The following is a 17,239-nucleotide window of genomic DNA, read 5'->3' on the forward strand; positions in this document are numbered from 1 at the left end:
AACGATGAGAACATTCAGACTTCACAAGAAGCGCTTGCTGCATTGGATTTACTGCGCCGCCACTACAGTGCTATTGAGAGCAGTGGGTTTGCCCTTGTTGAGCGTTTGCAAACTGTGGAACACGGCGTGATATGGAACGCGATCAACACAAAAAAGCAGGCCGCGATAACGCAGTTCTTTGCACGTAAATAAACAGACGTGACCCAAGAAGGCACCCTCCGAGTTGCTGTGCCTTCTTCGATTGAATTTTGCTGCTCTTGCATGGATTTTCTATGAAATTTTATATTACGAATTATGGATAGAGCGAACTATTTTCCGATTTTTTAACTGTTCGTTATAACGAGGTTTCACTGTAGATGCGGCACCATCCATCGCCAGGTTCAGTAGCAGCTACAGTGAAACCAAAAGAAGAGAGACACACCTGTGCCGTACTTATTATAATTTCAGCAAAGAGCAGGTCAATCAGCTACGAAATGACTAAATGAAACCCCTGCAGGGGGAATGCAACGTAGAGAAGCTCTTCAGGCATGCCATTAAGAGCACAAGTGTGACTGCATATGAGAGCATCTGAGCGAGCATATTGGGAGTGCGAGTTGGGTTCTCCAATTAGTGGAGCTTCCTATTACGAATTACCGTAGGCGGTGTGTGCACTAGTCTGAAGAACATAGCGAAAATTGTCTATTACGTTGCATTTCAGTATGAGCGACAAATCCATCTCGTAAATGCAAAGAAAGCACTAAGCTGGTGCCGCTGACATAAACAAGTCATTGTGCCTAGAAAGCGAGAGACATAGCCAAGCAAGACCAAAACAAATTACAAAAACAGAAGTGGTTCTGCTCTGGCGAGGACAAATAAACTGCTCTGTTTGCTATCCAACCAATTTCAACTCCACTCGTCTGAGTAGCGACATTCACTGACTAGTTACTTTACTCACAGCCGCTGTTACCCTTCGTCAAACAAGCATAAATTTCTCAGAAATATTTGTGCTGGTGATGTTTTATACCTTTGGCCGCTTCTAGCACCTCGGTGGTAAGCTGGCTGCTTTTACGATTTCGTGGCGCATTTTTGACTCAATTCTTGTAGTGTTACCAGACACATAGTTTAGCTGCGAATCACTAATTGCATTGCCACGTCACATTGCGATCGCAGTTTGCAATCGCTGCAAACATATACAGCTTTGGCATATCGGCCATGAGGCTCTTGATTCAAGCTGGGAGAGGCTGTGTTGAAAAGCATCAATACAGCCATGAAGCAGACCAAGATTTACAACTGTTTCAGTAGTAAATAAATGTAAGAAAGTTGCGAGGTGTGGTCGGTGCGGTGGTCCCCCAAGCAAATGCAATATGTAAATGAAAGCTATAACGCTTTTGCAACACGACATACCCTTCTTTTTTTGCGTATTTTAGCCGTAGGATGGCTGCGCCGAAATAAGGTCTGGTGAAAAAATGTAAAAGTGGTTCCCTGCTTATAAGTAGATGTTCCTTATGAAGGGGTTCAACTGTATATGCATATATGCACATATATGCAGTTTGCTCTTCACTTAATTACTAATCCCCTGATTTGCGCCGCTATTACCTCACACACACACGATCATTAGCTCACCAAGTTTTTGTTGGAGTCAAGCAGGCGTGCTCGCAGCGCCCCCGGGAGGTCTCCCAGCTCAGGGCAGATAAACTTGGCCTGGTCCACAATGGCCGCCAGCTTCTGGAGGGCCTCCTGGCGAACTTTCCAGTTCTTGTCCGACAGCTCCGACAGCAGGGACTCAGTCAGCTGGCCACTGCAAAGCGCAAGCAACTATGAACAACAAAAGCAGTGAAATGGCAGAATGCAGCAAAGAAAAAGAAAGGTGACGCCAACCAGCTAGAAAAGCCTTGTCTGAGATAGGCCTGCGAGGTTATCCCGTTTGATCGATGGGTTCCACCAGCTTGCGCAGGTGATAAAGAAATGCAAGAGACACAAGAACTTTCCCTGTCCCACGTTGCTTTGCAAGTCTCTGCACAGACGAAGGCCTTTTCAACAAAACTAACTAATGTGCTTATTTGAAACTGATGTTCGCTAGCATACCTGTCTAAGTATAGGCAAAGAAATAAGCTGGTTAATGCATAAATCCATTCACTTGTGTAGTATTGCATATTTATGCTGGGCTTAGCTTTTCAAGTCATTGCCTTGAGTGCAAAGTAAAGATGGGCCTGACTGACATAACTTAGAGAATGAAACACCATACTTCAAGTGCATGAAGACTGTCGACAGTCATTTTTATAAATATTTGGGGTCTTGCACCAAAGCACTAAGGCTTTACTGAAGGCTGTAAGCACTTGCTTTATTGATTTTCATCTAATTTATGACTGTACAAGCCTTGTGCTTTTTTTCTTTTTAAAGATGCAATTGGCATAACCTTGTATGTCAAGGTGACTAATTACATGGGGGATGCTGAAAACAAGAGATCGTTAAGTTTCGCTCCAAAGAGTAGAATCTAAACGAGTTACAGAGTCCCATATGCATTGCCCATTCACTTGGTCCACCTGAATCAAAGCGCCTTTGTGGCCTATAAGAATCTCGCAACCAGTAAGTCCTGGGTTCATTTCCAACCACATCCAAATTCACTCCATATTATTTTCTGCTTAATTACTTCCTTTGGTTAGAGCACGACAAAGCTGGATTTTCTGAGACATGGGACCTTTAACGATGCTGCAATAGAATCTTGTGATATCAGCCGATTCAGGGATATATAAAAAAAGTGGTGCTGGCACGATGTAGTGGTGGGCAGCGCAATGAGGTCACATTGGGCCGAGGTGCCTCAGTTTGTGCATATAAAAGGTGCTAGCATTGCCGAAGCATGGTTACGTTAAAAAAAAAGAAAAGAAAACAAAATAACAGTGAATTCTTAAGTAATTGACCAGCCAATGAAGCAAACCTTCTGTGATGCGTTCAACATTGTAGCTGGCTATTTAGCACTTGTCTGTAGGAGGCATCTGACACATATGTGCCCTAGTTACCCCAGTAGATGGCGACGCAGCCATAAATGTTTTCGCTTCTAAACAAAGGAGTACCAAGTATGCAGCAGAACCATAGCAGAAACAATCAGCAGGAGTCGTAAAAAAAAAGTAATAAATTGCAGTTACAAACGTCGGCTACCAATTGAGTGCTGGAGCAATGACAATGTCTCTCTGAAGAACTTTTGATGATGACAGCTAGGCGGCTTTCTGTAGTGCCCCTATAGGCATTTTCATGGGGGGTGCTTCTTACGGTCTGGTGTCGAGAGTATGTGTCAGTGTTGTCTGAGCTTGCCATATGCAAAGCGGTAGCTATGGTCATCAATGTTTCTGCTTATTTTGTCTCGAGTGACTTTGCCCCCGTAAATGATGACGTATGCTCATCAGAAATCCACAGGCCAATGGAAACACAACATACAAGCAACGGAAAAAATGATTTCGGGAGTAAGGTTTGACCAAGGAAGCATTCAGCGAGAGTAACGACGATGTGATATGTTCAAGCTGAACCGGTTTCCTGAGCAACCCAATATGCAGAGGCGGTGGTAGCTGCACCCAACCAGAAGGCCACGGGAAAGAGAATAGTCTATTTTGCAGGGTGTGCTAACTAGATCAAACCATGGCTACTCCAGCCTTGAAGTTTGTCTTGTCTCTTTGTGGACAACCACACACAATGAGCCTTGCTGTTCACAGTTTGTGAAAGCCTGACATCTGCCTTGATAAACATAATGTCTTCATTCACTCTATGTAGGACGGCTTTGCTGACCTAGTAGATATTGCACAAGTGCGATGACTTCTATGACAGCACATCTTGGGAGGTCGCAGGCCTCTGAATGCACTGTCCGCCTAACTTCTGGCAAGCCCCTGTTGTCCTCAGTCCTTTCTTTAATGTCGTTTGGATGGTCATAAGCAAGGTTATTCACAAAAATAAAAGTGAAGTCAGTCGTCTCCCTAATTGTATTACACGAAGTGCAAGCTCACTTTTTTCCCGCGCCCGTTTATGTTCCTAGACTTGCCCAGAAATATTTTGCTGGTGCCTTAAGAAAAAAGAAAAATGCTCTGGTATTTCTGACTAACAATGCACGCACACACATACATGCACGCCTGCACAGTTAAATGTAACGTGCTTTTGCAAAGCCCTTCGCGACCGTATTTGATGGAGGTGAAATGCAAAATGCGCCCGTGTGCTGTGCGACGTGAGCGCAAGTTGAGAGTCCCCCCGTGGTCTAATTAACCGGAGCTTTTCAAGAAAGCGGTTGTAGCATGAGCTGCTTTTGGATGTTGGATCTAAAATACCACATTTCCAAACAGCATGCTGTAGGCCATCTCTTCGACCGAACACTTTCAGGTACTTAGAGTAAGGGGTTCCGTTTGTTGTTCTTTCAAGCGAGTCTTAATTCCATACTTGGTCAGTAACACTCTACCGCAAACTGAGAAATTCACGAGCCAAGAGGCATGTGTGCAGTACTTCAGATCACCAAAACATTACGTTCGCCTTCACACACGCAAGCTCATTTTCAAATAGTATAGCACCTGGTTTTCAGTAGGTACCACATTGCTCGAACGTCATACTCCTGCCTTCGCTAGGTTTGGGACCAACTTGTGCTGCACCAAGTTGAGTCGCATCGGAAGCCTGTGGAGCAACCAAGACGTGTTTATTTCTGCTGCACATCAGCTTGCCGCCGGCACCTCAATCTTTGCCGATAGCGGTGCATACGCGTTTACTTTCGCTAAATCGAGTAACTCTTGACTGTGGAACAAGAAGCTGATCATATTCAATCCACGACTACAGTCACTGCGCACGGTAGTAACTATAAAAACACTTACCGCTGGTTAATACACCAAGCCGTAGGTGAGGAGACAGATGCACTGGCTGGATTTGCTGTTGCCATTACACTACACTGATTGTCCACGCGGGCACACGAACCGTATATCAAGTCAAGCGGCACAATACAGTCGAAGTGGAAGAAGACTGAAGCAGGGCGTGAAAATTGCATACAGAAATGTGGTCGTTTGGTTGCAGCCAGGCCTTCATGAGGCGCCCAGTCGAAAATGGCGGCATAACCCATTTGGACGCTTGATATCACCCATTTTGGGCAATGGTGCTACCGAAACACCGATTTGTGAAAAAAGTCTATAGGTATCGAACGGGGTGTATATGAAGATTCCCAATTCTGGGAGAGTCTAACGATGAAGGGATCACACTTTATACACCGCATACAGCAGCTCTCAAGGTCTGACTACAAGGGAAAGTGCCAATACTTTCCGCAAGAAGCTTTGGTGATGACAAAGGTTGACCCAAAGGTGCTTCAACGTCCAGGGAAGTACATCAGTGAAGAGGTGGATTGGCTTCTTTCTGCACGTTTTTGTTACTGGCACTGCAGCATACCATTCATAGTCGGCAATCTTTTCAACATTCAGTGGGCTTGGTTTCGTTTCTAATCAATGGTCAGATTACTTGGAAGAGGCTGCATAGTACACCAAGAAAAAAAAAGACAAATTTTTGGTTGTTCCCAAAATAACAGATGAACAGAGACAGTGACTGCACAAAAAAAAAAAAAAAAAAGGAAGCCTTAAGTTTGAAAACCCTGCTCAGAACCGCTTTAAAAAGGGAGAGAGAGAGTGAGAGGGGGGGCTTGCCTGATGTCAGTCCGAGGGACTAAATCCTCCATGTTCACAGCAGCTTCCTGGACATCGTCTGCAGCATCCCCAGCTCCGCCCATGCCTTCAACACCACAGGGAGCTGCCACGCCACGAATGGGTGCAGGGGGCTTTTGGCCTTCCAGCTGCACGTGGGAACACATTTGCCCCACACTGATCACAGCACTGCGCAGGTGTAGACGAATTTGTCACAACAGTGACCCCTGCACCCTCTCAGATGGGTACAGAGTACAGGTGCTTTCAGCGATGAAGCTGCTGAGCAACAGACTCAAGAGGAGCCCTAGGGGACTTTGTTTAGGAAAGAAAAACGAAGTGCCGAAATGAACTTTCCTCACATAGGAAGCTTGATCTGATATTGCCTGCATTGCAGCCATTCTAGTAAAATTTCATTAATTCACCTTCAAGAGATCAGAAAAAATGTTTGAATTATCAGACAGTTCAAATTATGCATTGAATGCCCCTAAAAGGCTGCCAAAAAGCGGTTGCATCACAGTAAATTGATCTAATAAACACTTGGAACATAGCTGTCAATACATTTGATAAGAAAACTTTGTTCAGAGTATACTGCAGGAAATACCGAAGGATCGCTCCAAAATGGAGAGCTCCTCCACAGCCCTTTTTTCCAGTCTTGGCCTTGCAGACTAGGACATTAGAAACCCGTGTCACTTTCTACCTTTCCAATGCAGAATTGAAAGGGAGTAGTCACAGGCCAACGTCAAATCTATCGTACCTCTACATAATGCTGAAAACAGCGGAGCAACTAACAACAATGAATGGAATACAGTAATGCCTGGTAGTGTTGTAGGACACTTAATATATAAATAACCAAGACCGTAAACGAGCAGGTGAGTGAGTGAATGACAGATCAAAAGCATTCCTGTGTGAAGGCCCTGTTCCGAAAGAGTCAGGGTTTTCAATCTCTATCCTCACACAACGCAACCCCAGCAGATCACAAAAAACTGCTGAGAAACCTCATCATGTACCTTGACCCCTGTCCTTTCCTGCCCAACAGGAATGAAGGAAAAGCAAGCATGAGACAAGTGGGGGACGAAGAAGGAGGAGTAGGTGAGGGAGGTTACCTTAGCCAGTTCAGCATCCAGTTGTTGCACCAGGGTGGCCTTCTCTCCCTCGAGCAGAGTGCGCAGGGTCTTGCCCATGTAGAGGTATAGCACACCGGCAAGCGTGATGGATGCTGTCCTCACAGCCTGTTACCCCAAGGAGAGAGAGAAGCGGCTGCTGAAAACACACACTGGACACTCCAACAGGAGAACACACCATACAGGCTGATATACATTCATATAGTGTGCAAAGTTTACTACACAGGAACTTTCCAGTGCACGGCAACAATGTAGCAAATGTAGAGGTGTCACAGCATGCAAAAAAAAAAAGCCGAACTGTTTACTCACAGGATTTGATGCAGCGAGCCCTTTCTTTATGCTTTCTATGACAGCCTTAACAGGAACCCTGTGAAAGAGCAGCACCGGAATAAAACTGGTTAGGTATAGAATCTGGCTGTCTGCAGCCAGCCAGATGAATAATGCTTTGCAGCCTAGAAAAAAAAAAGGCAAACGCTTACTTGAGACCAAATTCCTTGATGGCATTGGCCAGCCACACCAAGCTTTCACTCTGGTTCTTAGGGTTTTTCTGAGCAAAACAAAGCTGCAAGACCTGGATGAGAGAGAAAGAGAGATTAAAAAAAAAAAAAAAAAAACATGACTGAAATCCCCCTTATTTACATGAATAACACGAGCTTTCTTCTCCTTCAGACCATTGGTATCAGAATACACCCTGTATTATATCCAGAACCGAAGTAAAAATGCATTTTTTTTTTCCTTGGCATGCTCGAGACGACAGCTACAGAAAGACCCACCAGGCTAAGAAGCTACTAGACACCAGCTTTCCATGCACGGCACACACAGGTGAAGGACATGGGCTATGGATGTAGAAAGACAGTGGCGTGGTCCATTGAGAAGGAGAGGGAACTGAAAGAGTTCAGTGGAGTAGGGGAAAAAAAAAAAAAAGAAAAAAAAAAGAAAAAAAAAAATGGGTGAGCGGGTATACGGTCAGGTAGTTAAATATGTGTAGCATCGGTAGAAGCACTGCAGTGACAGTGGCTGCAACTGCCTGAGTGAATGCGTGCATTAACATCCGCACGTTTATTTAGTACATTCGATGCTCCCAACCGAATAAAATCCCAAAATGTGGGATTCAAGTATCTAAATGAATAGACATGACATTGCCTCTCTTATAATATCGATGCGTCCGTTGTTTCCATAGTTTTGTGTGCAGTCTCGTTACTGTCTCACAAAAATTTCCCGGGAGCACTTAAGCCATCTTACGGGCAGCAAAGCAAAAGCATTTTGACCGCCCTGCTGCCCGATTTCTCCCTCTCTCAAGAGAGAGAAGGAGCTTCGCTCCCTCTGTCTTCTCTCTCTTGAGAGTGGGAAGGAGGAGTAAGGGAAAGGAAAGTCTTTCTTTTTCTCTTTCTAGAGAGATCCACTTTTTCCTCACTGACTAGTGATAGATAATGATAGCCAGTGAAGAGAACTAGAGTAGAGAGGGGGACTCTCTCTTACTCCTCATTGACTATCATTATCTATTAACTATAACTACTGGTCATCACATAGCCAGTAACCAACCAATATCCTGCAGAATCACGTGGACACATCTTGTGCACAGTTCCTGCGGATGCCCCTCATGAGCTTTTTTGTTTTTAAGGCTTTTGCCTCAACATTTTGTCCAGTTATTGGGTGCAGGCTGTGGCACAAAATGTGTAGGAAGCACGGCTCAAACAAGGCCCACCCACCTCCTGGCTGACATGGTCGAGAGAGGTGGCCTCTGCCAGAGCGGTGAGGGCAGCCGCAGCACTCTGGCCATTCTTGATGTCCCCGACTTTGTCCACCAGGTCTGCGAGCAGGAAGTCAGCCACGCAGAGGGACACGGGGCCCCTTCCCAACACTGTCACCAGCATCTCCAGCTTCAGCTTAAGCACCTGCATGAGTGCACATCATAATGGTGAATATAGCACAGAGAAGCATTGAATTAACTGCCCTGCAGGATGATGTAGCTGTCGACACACTTGAAGGGGAAGCTCATTTTAAAAGGTGTAAGAGCTTTAGGTCGACCCACATCCTACCGTTTGTAGTACTACCAGTCGATCTAGTAATGACAGCGAGAAGAAAACCAGGGTGGCCACTTAAAAAGGAGGAATACAAACCTGGAAGTTGGTGTCTCGAAGACCAGGTTTGCGGCAGAGCGTCTTCGCTACAACCTGCACGGGCAGAGTGTCGTCCATCGTTTCGATGACCTCCTTCATCTTCTCAACGGCAGCTAAGCGGTCCTTCCAGTTTGTGCTCCCCAGTGCCGTAAGTGACTCCTCCGGGAACAAAGCTGCTGCCCTGGCCTGAACCTCTTCATCCGAGAGAGCCACTTCGGAGAACACAGGCTGCATGGAGGGAGAGAGAGGGGGTAACCATGGAAACTGGTTCTTGAGTGCACTACAGCCACCTACAAACTAAGGGTCCGTTCGATTCAGCTGCACTTTCACCGGCTGCTTCTTCTTAAACGAATGGTAGAGTGCAGGCCGAGTCGTCTGCTAGCCTTGGCGTCGCCAACAAGTTGCAGTCGGCTGTGTGCAACTCGCGTTAACTAACGGCAACGTTCTGGTTAACTTTACGAATTTTCAAATAGCACATAATAACTAAGTTTTGCAGTTAACCAGCCGCGATGCTTTTGGCTTGTGCGTTGTAATAATAAACAGCGAAAAGTAAATTTTATTCCACTTACCAAGGAGAATTAACAGATATGTGGGATCAATTTCTCTAAGGAAACAGCTGCGCATACTCACAAGAAGTAAACACACACATGCGGTGTGATGCATGCTATCAGTTTCGATCGCCCACTGCAGCAATTAATGTGCATATATATATGTTGTGATATACTTAGGCGACGACGAGGTGAAGAATGCAGGAGAAGACGAAGACAGAATAAAGCAGGGCACTCCTAAGAACGGCCGTGTCTCTGCTTGTTCTCCTTTACAATGGTGCAGTCGACTAGTAACGTCGGGCCAGATCCAGACCTCACCGACCCGCTCCTCCTTTAAGCGGCCGGACAGTCACACAGCTGGCTCACTTGGCACCTGAGACCTCTATCCCGCCCGAGAACAGTGCCCAAGCCTTCTCGACAGATTCAGCCCTGGCCCTCCTTCCCGAATCCCTTTCCACCCTCCGGGAGTTATCCGCCTCTTTCACTGCAGCGCTTGGTCGCTTTTCTCTGTCCTCAGGGTGCTCCCGGAGTTCCGTCGTGTTTCTGATGACACCGAAGCGTGGATTCAAGTTGTTGACGCTACTGCACGGCGTTCCGCCTGGTCTCCCGCCCCCACGCTCGTCATCGCGGAAGATCATCTCTGTGGTGCCGCCCGTGCCTGGCACATGTATGAAGGCCGCCGCTACACCACTTGGTTGGCCTGGACCGCTGCCCCCTTTGCCGCCTTTACACTCCTGGCCAGTGCGCACGATATTGAATTCACGACAATGAAATGCGGTGCCAGGCTCCAGATGAAGATGTCGCCCTATACATTTATTACAAGGTCAGTCTTCTTCAGATCTGCAATATCGAGCGGCCCGTGTCCGCTGCTAAACAGTATGTCGTCGACGGGCTTCATGATGCCACCCACGCAACGATTATGTCCACACTGGACACCGACAGCCTCTCCATCTTTGTCCACCGGGTGGCCGCCTTGCATGACACCGTCGGTCGTCGCGGGATCCTTGCTGCCGCCGGGACATCTGCTGCAACCCCACAGCAGTGCCGCAGTTGCTTTTCATGCGGACCATGGCCACATGTATAAGGTTTGTCCTCATGCTGCCCGCCCGTGCATACATTTCCAGAACCATCCTTTTCCTTTCCTGCCGGTGCATGTCGACGGCATCGGGGAGTTGACCGCACTGGTGTCAACTGGCGCTCAGCAAACGGCCTTACTCCAACGTCATGCACCGGTCCCTCCCCGAGTAAATGGTCCTCGTCTCCACAGCAAGGCTTGGGAGGAAGCACTGTTCCCGTTAGTGCAATTATCTCTGCATCTGCACTGAGGCTGGCAGCAACGCACTGGTGGGCGTCCCGGTGTTTGCGGACTTGCCTGCTGACCTCATCTTGGGTGCGGACCACCTCATGTCCGGATATGTGGCTGTATCCATCCAAAACTATGAAGCGCAGCTCCGCTAGTGCCGTGCTGCCCCTAGCCCGCCCATGGACAAGCATCCTAAAGGTGAGGCTAACCGCATGCAACGCCAACATGAAGCGGTGCAACACCTAAAGAAAGCCTCTGTTTCCCGAGAATGGATGAGTGAAGTGGTTTATGTGATCGGTGGCCACGGCTTCATCAACCGCATCGACGCTGGCAAGGACATTTTTGTCCACCACATCGCGATACAACAATCCCGTAAACTTCACCGCATTTGGAAAGGGCAGGAAGTTCAATATGAAGTGATTCCAGGAGAAAAAGGCCTCACTGCTGACAATGTGAGTGTGCTAGACATGAAGTTCACGCCGAAACGTCGCCAGTTTGTTGGGAGAGAATGACACCATACCCACGGGCGTACGCAGTGATCGTGAGTTTTGGTACGATTTTTGTACATGTTACCAGCTTTCCTTGTAATGAAGCTAGATATGTTTTCGCACTGAAAAGAAACCTGCTTGGATAATTCGGATGAAAAAAAAAAAAATGAGGTGGGGAATAAATGCACGAACCTTGGAAGTTGCACCGCTGCCCGTTTGTGCTTTTGCAGGGCCACCAGTCCTGGCCTTCTGTGCAGCTTTTGCAGGTGCGGCCGCCGGTGCAGCCGAGGCTGCTGGTTTCACCACTCTGGCACCACTCCGAGGCTTGGCAGCAGCTGCTGCTGCCACCGGCTTCCTCTGGGCCTCTGGCTTCGGCTGCGCAGCACTGGCCCTGGCTGGAGAGGCTGCTGTTGCTGCTGCAGGCTTGCGTGCGGCCTTCTGAGGCGGGGCTGCAACCACTTCTGCCTTTTCACAGCATTCTTTAACCTGCACGTTCATGCCAAATTCGCAGGCGCAAGTTTTAAGCACTACAACAGGGCAACTAAACAACAGCCAGGAAAGCCTTATTCATCGAGCAGACTTATTTCAGAACTATTCAGCTTGTTTGAAGCCGACTATAAACAGAGACACCAGCACAACTGCCAACAAATGAAATCTTAACTTTCCATACTTACCATCTCAAAGTACAGTGCTTTATCTTCATAATTCCACAAGGCATTTTATCGCCTCTTGCCCCTCAAATATACTTTACTGTAGCCAACCTATACTCAAAGCAAAAGTAACATTCCTTTAGCTATTCTTGCCTGCCTGGAGCTATTCTTGCCTGCATCATGATTCCCGCATCCATTACCACAGTCAAAGCTATCAAATGTTTCGCAGATGCCACGAGTAGATCGTACGTCCAAGATGGAGCTACAGCATCCATATTCACATGTTTCTGCACATTCTTTTTCTTCATACTATGTAGGCTCCGTTAATCACTACCCTCATTAACACCAGGGTATGCAAAGGAACAAGTGCACTTGTCCACCACCACAGTGGCTCAGTGGTTACAGTTCTTGACTATTCCCGTCAAAAGAGTTTTGGACTTTTGATTAGTAAAACATGGTTTTCATACAGAAATTTATTGCTATCCCCCCCCCCCCCCCCTTTTTTAATCCTTGATGAAACTAGCATCCTCAGGCTTGGCAGACAACTGCTGCAGCCGTGGAGCCATTGCAGCGAGGCACATTATACTTTCATAATCATAGAGCAGTAAAAAAAAAAAAAAAAAAAAAAAAAAGTTCATAGTAGCTATCCATTGACTTCAAAATGACAAACTGCAAAGCAATGCAATAATAAGGGCCATGTTCTCTCCTCATAGCCTTTGACGTTCGAAGCAAGTTCATCCACCCAACTTTCTCACGCTACATAAAGTGATACAGAGCTGCTCTGAAATGGGTATCGAAACCATCAAGAAAGTGGCAGATACATGTGCCTTGAAGCGATGGTAAACTTAAAGAAAAGGTTTAATAGTGTTTATTAAATTCAAACATTACAGATGTAATTCAAGAAAATAAGCTTAAATTGGAATACTTTTCGGAGGCTGGGAGCCTGCAAGGTGCTTTGGAATGACCCTACTTAACCCATGCTAAAAAGAAATTAGTGCTCCCTAGCCTGTGTGCTGTGCCTACACCAGACCGACCCTCCCCTCCCCTCCAATAACAATAATAATAAAAAAAAAAACGCCTTGACAAGGTCCAAAGAAATTCTAGGATCATGTAGCACTCCAGCGAGCCAAAAACATAATGACTGCTTACCTTTTCCATTTTGAGATTGTCCAGGTCTCCTAGGAATGGCATGATCACCCGCTCCCCAACCACTTTCATCGCAGTCCCCAAGGCCATGCTCGAGCCTTCTCTCACTGCTGGGTCAGAGTCATTCAGAGTCTTCAATAGTGATGTCACCAGTGCCTTCAGAAGCTTTTTGTTTAGCACAGTAGGAGTCGATTTGGAGAAAACACGAGCCAGAAACAAAGTTGTCTCCCCCTTGATCTGTGGGTTTTTGTTGTCGAGAGCTGCCGTGACATCTTCCAAGATGGCTTCCAAGTTTGTAGCCTGAAAAGCATTGTCCAGGGCTTCTCTCAGTGCGGTAACGACGTTCTGCTTCTTCTCCTTAAACTTCTCTATGTAAGTAGATATGCACGAATTGGCGTAAGGGTGAAACTTGTACCTCAAGCCAGCAGCCAGCCCAGCCAGACACTTGGCAGCCAGTGCCACGACGATCACATTACTGTCTTTGGCCACCATCCTCTTCAGCACTTTTACGAGATCGGCATAATCGCCAACTTCAAGCTTGGGGTTGTTCACAAGCTCAAGCAGTTTCTCAAGCGCCTCTTTTCGTTCCTGCCACTTTTTGGCCTCACATTGCTCGTAGAAGTCCTTAGGAAGCTTGGAAAGGACGTTAACAGCTTCCAAGAGCTCGTATGCATCCACGGGGGCTGCAGCGTCACCACCACACTCCTCACCCACTTCTCCGCCGTCCATTGCATCAGAGCCAGCTTCGGCTGCCTGCGCCCTTTTCAGCTGCTCAGAACGGATATAGCGCTCGGGGGTCGCACCTCCCTTCTCCACTTTGGCGAACTCTGCCTCAAGCTCAGACACTTGAACTGGCTTCAGCGTCTGCAGCAGGGGCTTCAGTGCATCACCAATCCAGCGATATAGCTCAACAGTCAACAACTTACTTTCATCCCGTACAGTTTTGTCTCTATCCTCAAGCAACTTGGGAAGGGCCTTGAAGAGAGGCTTAACTGCAATGACGCGAGCACCAAACAGACGCAAGCATTCCCTCAACGTGGCCACGCATCCGGACACAATCTTGGGGTTCTTGTTATCCAGGGCTTTCACAAGCTCTTCCACAACTGCCTCCTGTTTCTCTATTTCGACATACATGAAAATTATCTCCTGTGACAGCTCTCGCGTCTTTTGCTTTGGAGCTGCGATGCACTTGGAGACAAGCCCCGTGAGAACGTCACCGCAGACACGATTGGCCAGGTGTGCATTTTCAACAAATGAAAGGACAGCTGCCAGCCCCTTCTCCTGGGATACAGCATTGCTGTCAGTGACAAAGTTCTTGACGAGGGGCAAGAACTTCTGAAACTCCGGACCTTTTGGATCTGTGACTGAGCCAAACAGCTTTGTTGCGTCTTCATATCCACTCAAACGGGCCTTCCACAACTGTAGAAAAAGACGGCAGAAGTGGAATGAGCACTGAAGATCACCAAAACCTATCGACAACACCAAAATATGCGGGGAGAGCTTCAAGCCACATTTTCTTGACAATTATATTTTTACTCCACAGCTTCAAGGCAGCACGAAATGTTTTGTGGCAGTTCCAAAATTGCATAGTGCACCTGTTACAACAGTGCAAGTTTTAAGCGGGTAATCTTAAACAGCACAAAAGTGCAACTACCATACATGAAACATTATGAAGCCTGTGTTGTAAAGCAAACCCTATATAAGATGCAGGAATGAACCACAAATCTGACCAGTACAAGAAAACGAAATCCAGCAAATGCCGAGGATGAGAGCTGCAGTATCACCTTGTGTTGGCAACGATCTTCTATGGATAACTTTAGGTATTCGGTATCATCAGCCATGTTCCTTTGTCAGAAGCCTGGAAATGAAACAGAAGGGCATTTAAGATCTACAATGGAGGAGGCAAACCTGCTATAAACACATCTAGTGACAGCGCACATGAATTATTGATTGAAGTCATGACAATTCACATTTTTTAATGTTATTAGGCTCTTCTGCCCCCACTAAAAAATTAATTGTACAGTTAGCATTGAGAGCAAGGTAGTGATAACGCTTCACCAATGTCCCCCCCCCCCCCCCCCCTTTTTTTTTTTACCATAGGCATGGGCCAGTGAACTTCAACCACAATTCCTGACTGGCCTATGTTGCTAAACTATTGACTAAAGTCAGCACAAGACAATATATAAAACATGATACATCCCAATACGATGAATTTTGCGTGACCATCCTGTCTTGTTTAACGCGCCCAAAAACGAAGTTGCCAATCAAGCCAGCTTATAATCAGCACAGTAGTTTGCAATAAACGATTTCGATTCAGCACTAACATAAGCTAATAAAATACTTCAGGATGTGAGCTCGCAGAAAAAAAAAAAAAAGAAAAACGTTATCTGGCTCACAGAAAAAAAAAAAAAATAAAAAAACTGGTGCCACATTTGCCGCGCATTTTACCCCAAAACAGTTCCCTTTCACCATAAAGCTCTCCACCCATGTCGAGGTGATTTAGTGTTTACTAGTGCCAACAGTGAAGAAATGCACCCATGTTTTGCATCTATTTAGGTCAACTTCGTCGTTTATATGGCAGTGAATACGGGGCAATCGACACAGGTGTGCGTCGAAACTGTAGATACCAAATGTTCACGTTTCGTCGAAATCACAGGGCAGTTGCATGGAGGTGCCTAAAAATCGAAACACTTCCTTTCTGGTTGCAAGCTATGAATATACGCTGCCTACTGTCCCTCAAAAACGTGAGGTGAGTGCTCTCGAGGCAGTCTCACGCGCCGGTATTCCGGAAAAGCGGCATTCGATGATGCACGAGCGGTGCACCGTTGGTGGCCTATTTACGCTAACAAGAAAAATGCCGCCTTCAAATCTCCGCCAAAAAGATCAACAGCATTGCGCCGAATGAAACTAAGGTAACCGTTACAATTAGCAACTCATGTCACTGTATATTTAGTTCGAAAGTCGCTGACTGAATGTGGAAGACTAGTGAGAACGCCGGCCGTTCATCCCGTCAGCGTTATTCGAGGCGAAGCAGTGATGCCTCGGATGAAACCGGCGCTAAAATGGCAAAAAGAGCAGTAAAAGCAATCATCGTGATGTAGCGCTGGTCATCAAGGTCAACAGACGCGCGGCACTGCTCTCGGACAGGTCGGTTACCGGAGCCGTCAACAGAAAAGGTTTGACGCCACAGGAGAAAAAGTAAAAAAAGAGCGTTGACGCAGTTATTGATCCGGGTAATATCTGTAAATATACGAAGAAACAGCAAAGGCTAAGAAATGTTAGTTTCGAAACAAGAGAACATTCAGGCAAACGAGGCGGGGTTACTTGTGCAATCAATGAGATCAGCTCGCAGGCCGCCTACGAAAAAGTGTTCGAAAACCGCAGCGGGGGCCATCGGTGAAGGACCGTCATGTTATGGGAAAAAAATATAAAGGGAAGTCTATATAAGCCCTAGCTGAATTTCGCAGAAAACGACGACTTTCACTGCCATCGTTACAGCTCTGCATGTAGCGAACGGCAGAAAACCTGTCAAAATTCAAAAGTATTCGGCGTACGACCGTTAACTCCAATACTCTTGACGCATATATACGACAGACAAGCGAGTAATGGCGACTAGTTTTTTCTAGCTCTTCGCGCACAACAAACAAAATTCAGTCAAGCACAAAACAGTAAACTGAAAGCTGACAGTACTAAAGCACTGTGTTCGAATATCGGAGAGGGTATCCGTCGCTTTCTACGGTACTCACCAAGCACAGTACCATTGACGAGCGTCCCGTTGCAAACTCAGCGATGCACGAATACACCTTTGTCAAATCACTGCTGTCATTTAGACGCCTCCGAATAAAAGCGACGAATTAACGCGGATGAAAATTTCAGCAACGCACACCGCAACTTACGTTTACACGCAGCTACACTGGCTGCACACCATGCTACGCACTGCTGTGAAGCGCACCACAGGCAGCGCTGACTGGACGTGCGAGTGAAGTGGGAGATCGCACATACAAATTCAACCAATCAAAGCTGTAGATAGCTGTAGACGTTTGAGCCTTTGAGCGTGCTTTGAGCGCTCACGTGGGGCGCTACATATGGGATCGAATTGATCGAATAAAATTTACGTAAATTGAATACACAACCGAATAATAAAACGCTCAGTAACAAGTGTACTTTTTGTTTTGGGGCAGGTTGCTTGGCAAGATTCAGCGTTTTGCAGCAAAACTAGGTAAAACAAAAGTGACA

At 46.6% G+C, this 17,239-nt stretch overlaps 1 protein-coding gene across 1 annotated transcript in view; it reads right to left on the minus strand.

Annotated features, from left to right (window-relative positions):
• Window positions 1-17,017, minus strand: part of msps (msps cytoskeleton-associated protein 5) — a 74,032-nt gene extending 57,015 nt beyond the window's left edge. The window contains exons 1-11 of the mRNA XM_084600956.1: window positions 16,750-17,017; window positions 14,788-14,861; window positions 13,007-14,422; window positions 11,400-11,693; window positions 8,869-9,096; window positions 8,458-8,643; window positions 7,228-7,319; window positions 7,058-7,115; window positions 6,731-6,856; window positions 5,631-5,776; window positions 1,603-1,777 (exon numbers count right to left, since the gene is read on the minus strand). Coding sequence (XP_084457082.1) covers window positions 1,603-1,777; window positions 5,631-5,776; window positions 6,731-6,856; window positions 7,058-7,115; window positions 7,228-7,319; window positions 8,458-8,643; window positions 8,869-9,096; window positions 11,400-11,693; window positions 13,007-14,422; window positions 14,788-14,844 — 2,778 coding nt within the window. The 5' untranslated portion in view covers window positions 14,845-14,861; window positions 16,750-17,017. The remainder of the gene's footprint in view (window positions 1-1,602; window positions 1,778-5,630; window positions 5,777-6,730; window positions 6,857-7,057; window positions 7,116-7,227; window positions 7,320-8,457; window positions 8,644-8,868; window positions 9,097-11,399; window positions 11,694-13,006; window positions 14,423-14,787; window positions 14,862-16,749) is intronic.
• Between the last annotated feature and the right edge of the window lie 222 nt (window positions 17,018-17,239).

Source organism: Amblyomma maculatum, chromosome 4, assembly GCF_055883805.1.
Source record: "Amblyomma maculatum isolate TAMU_Amacu chromosome 4, ASM5588380v1, whole genome shotgun sequence".
In the NCBI taxonomy this organism is placed as follows: Eukaryota; Metazoa; Arthropoda; class Arachnida; order Ixodida; family Ixodidae; genus Amblyomma; species Amblyomma maculatum.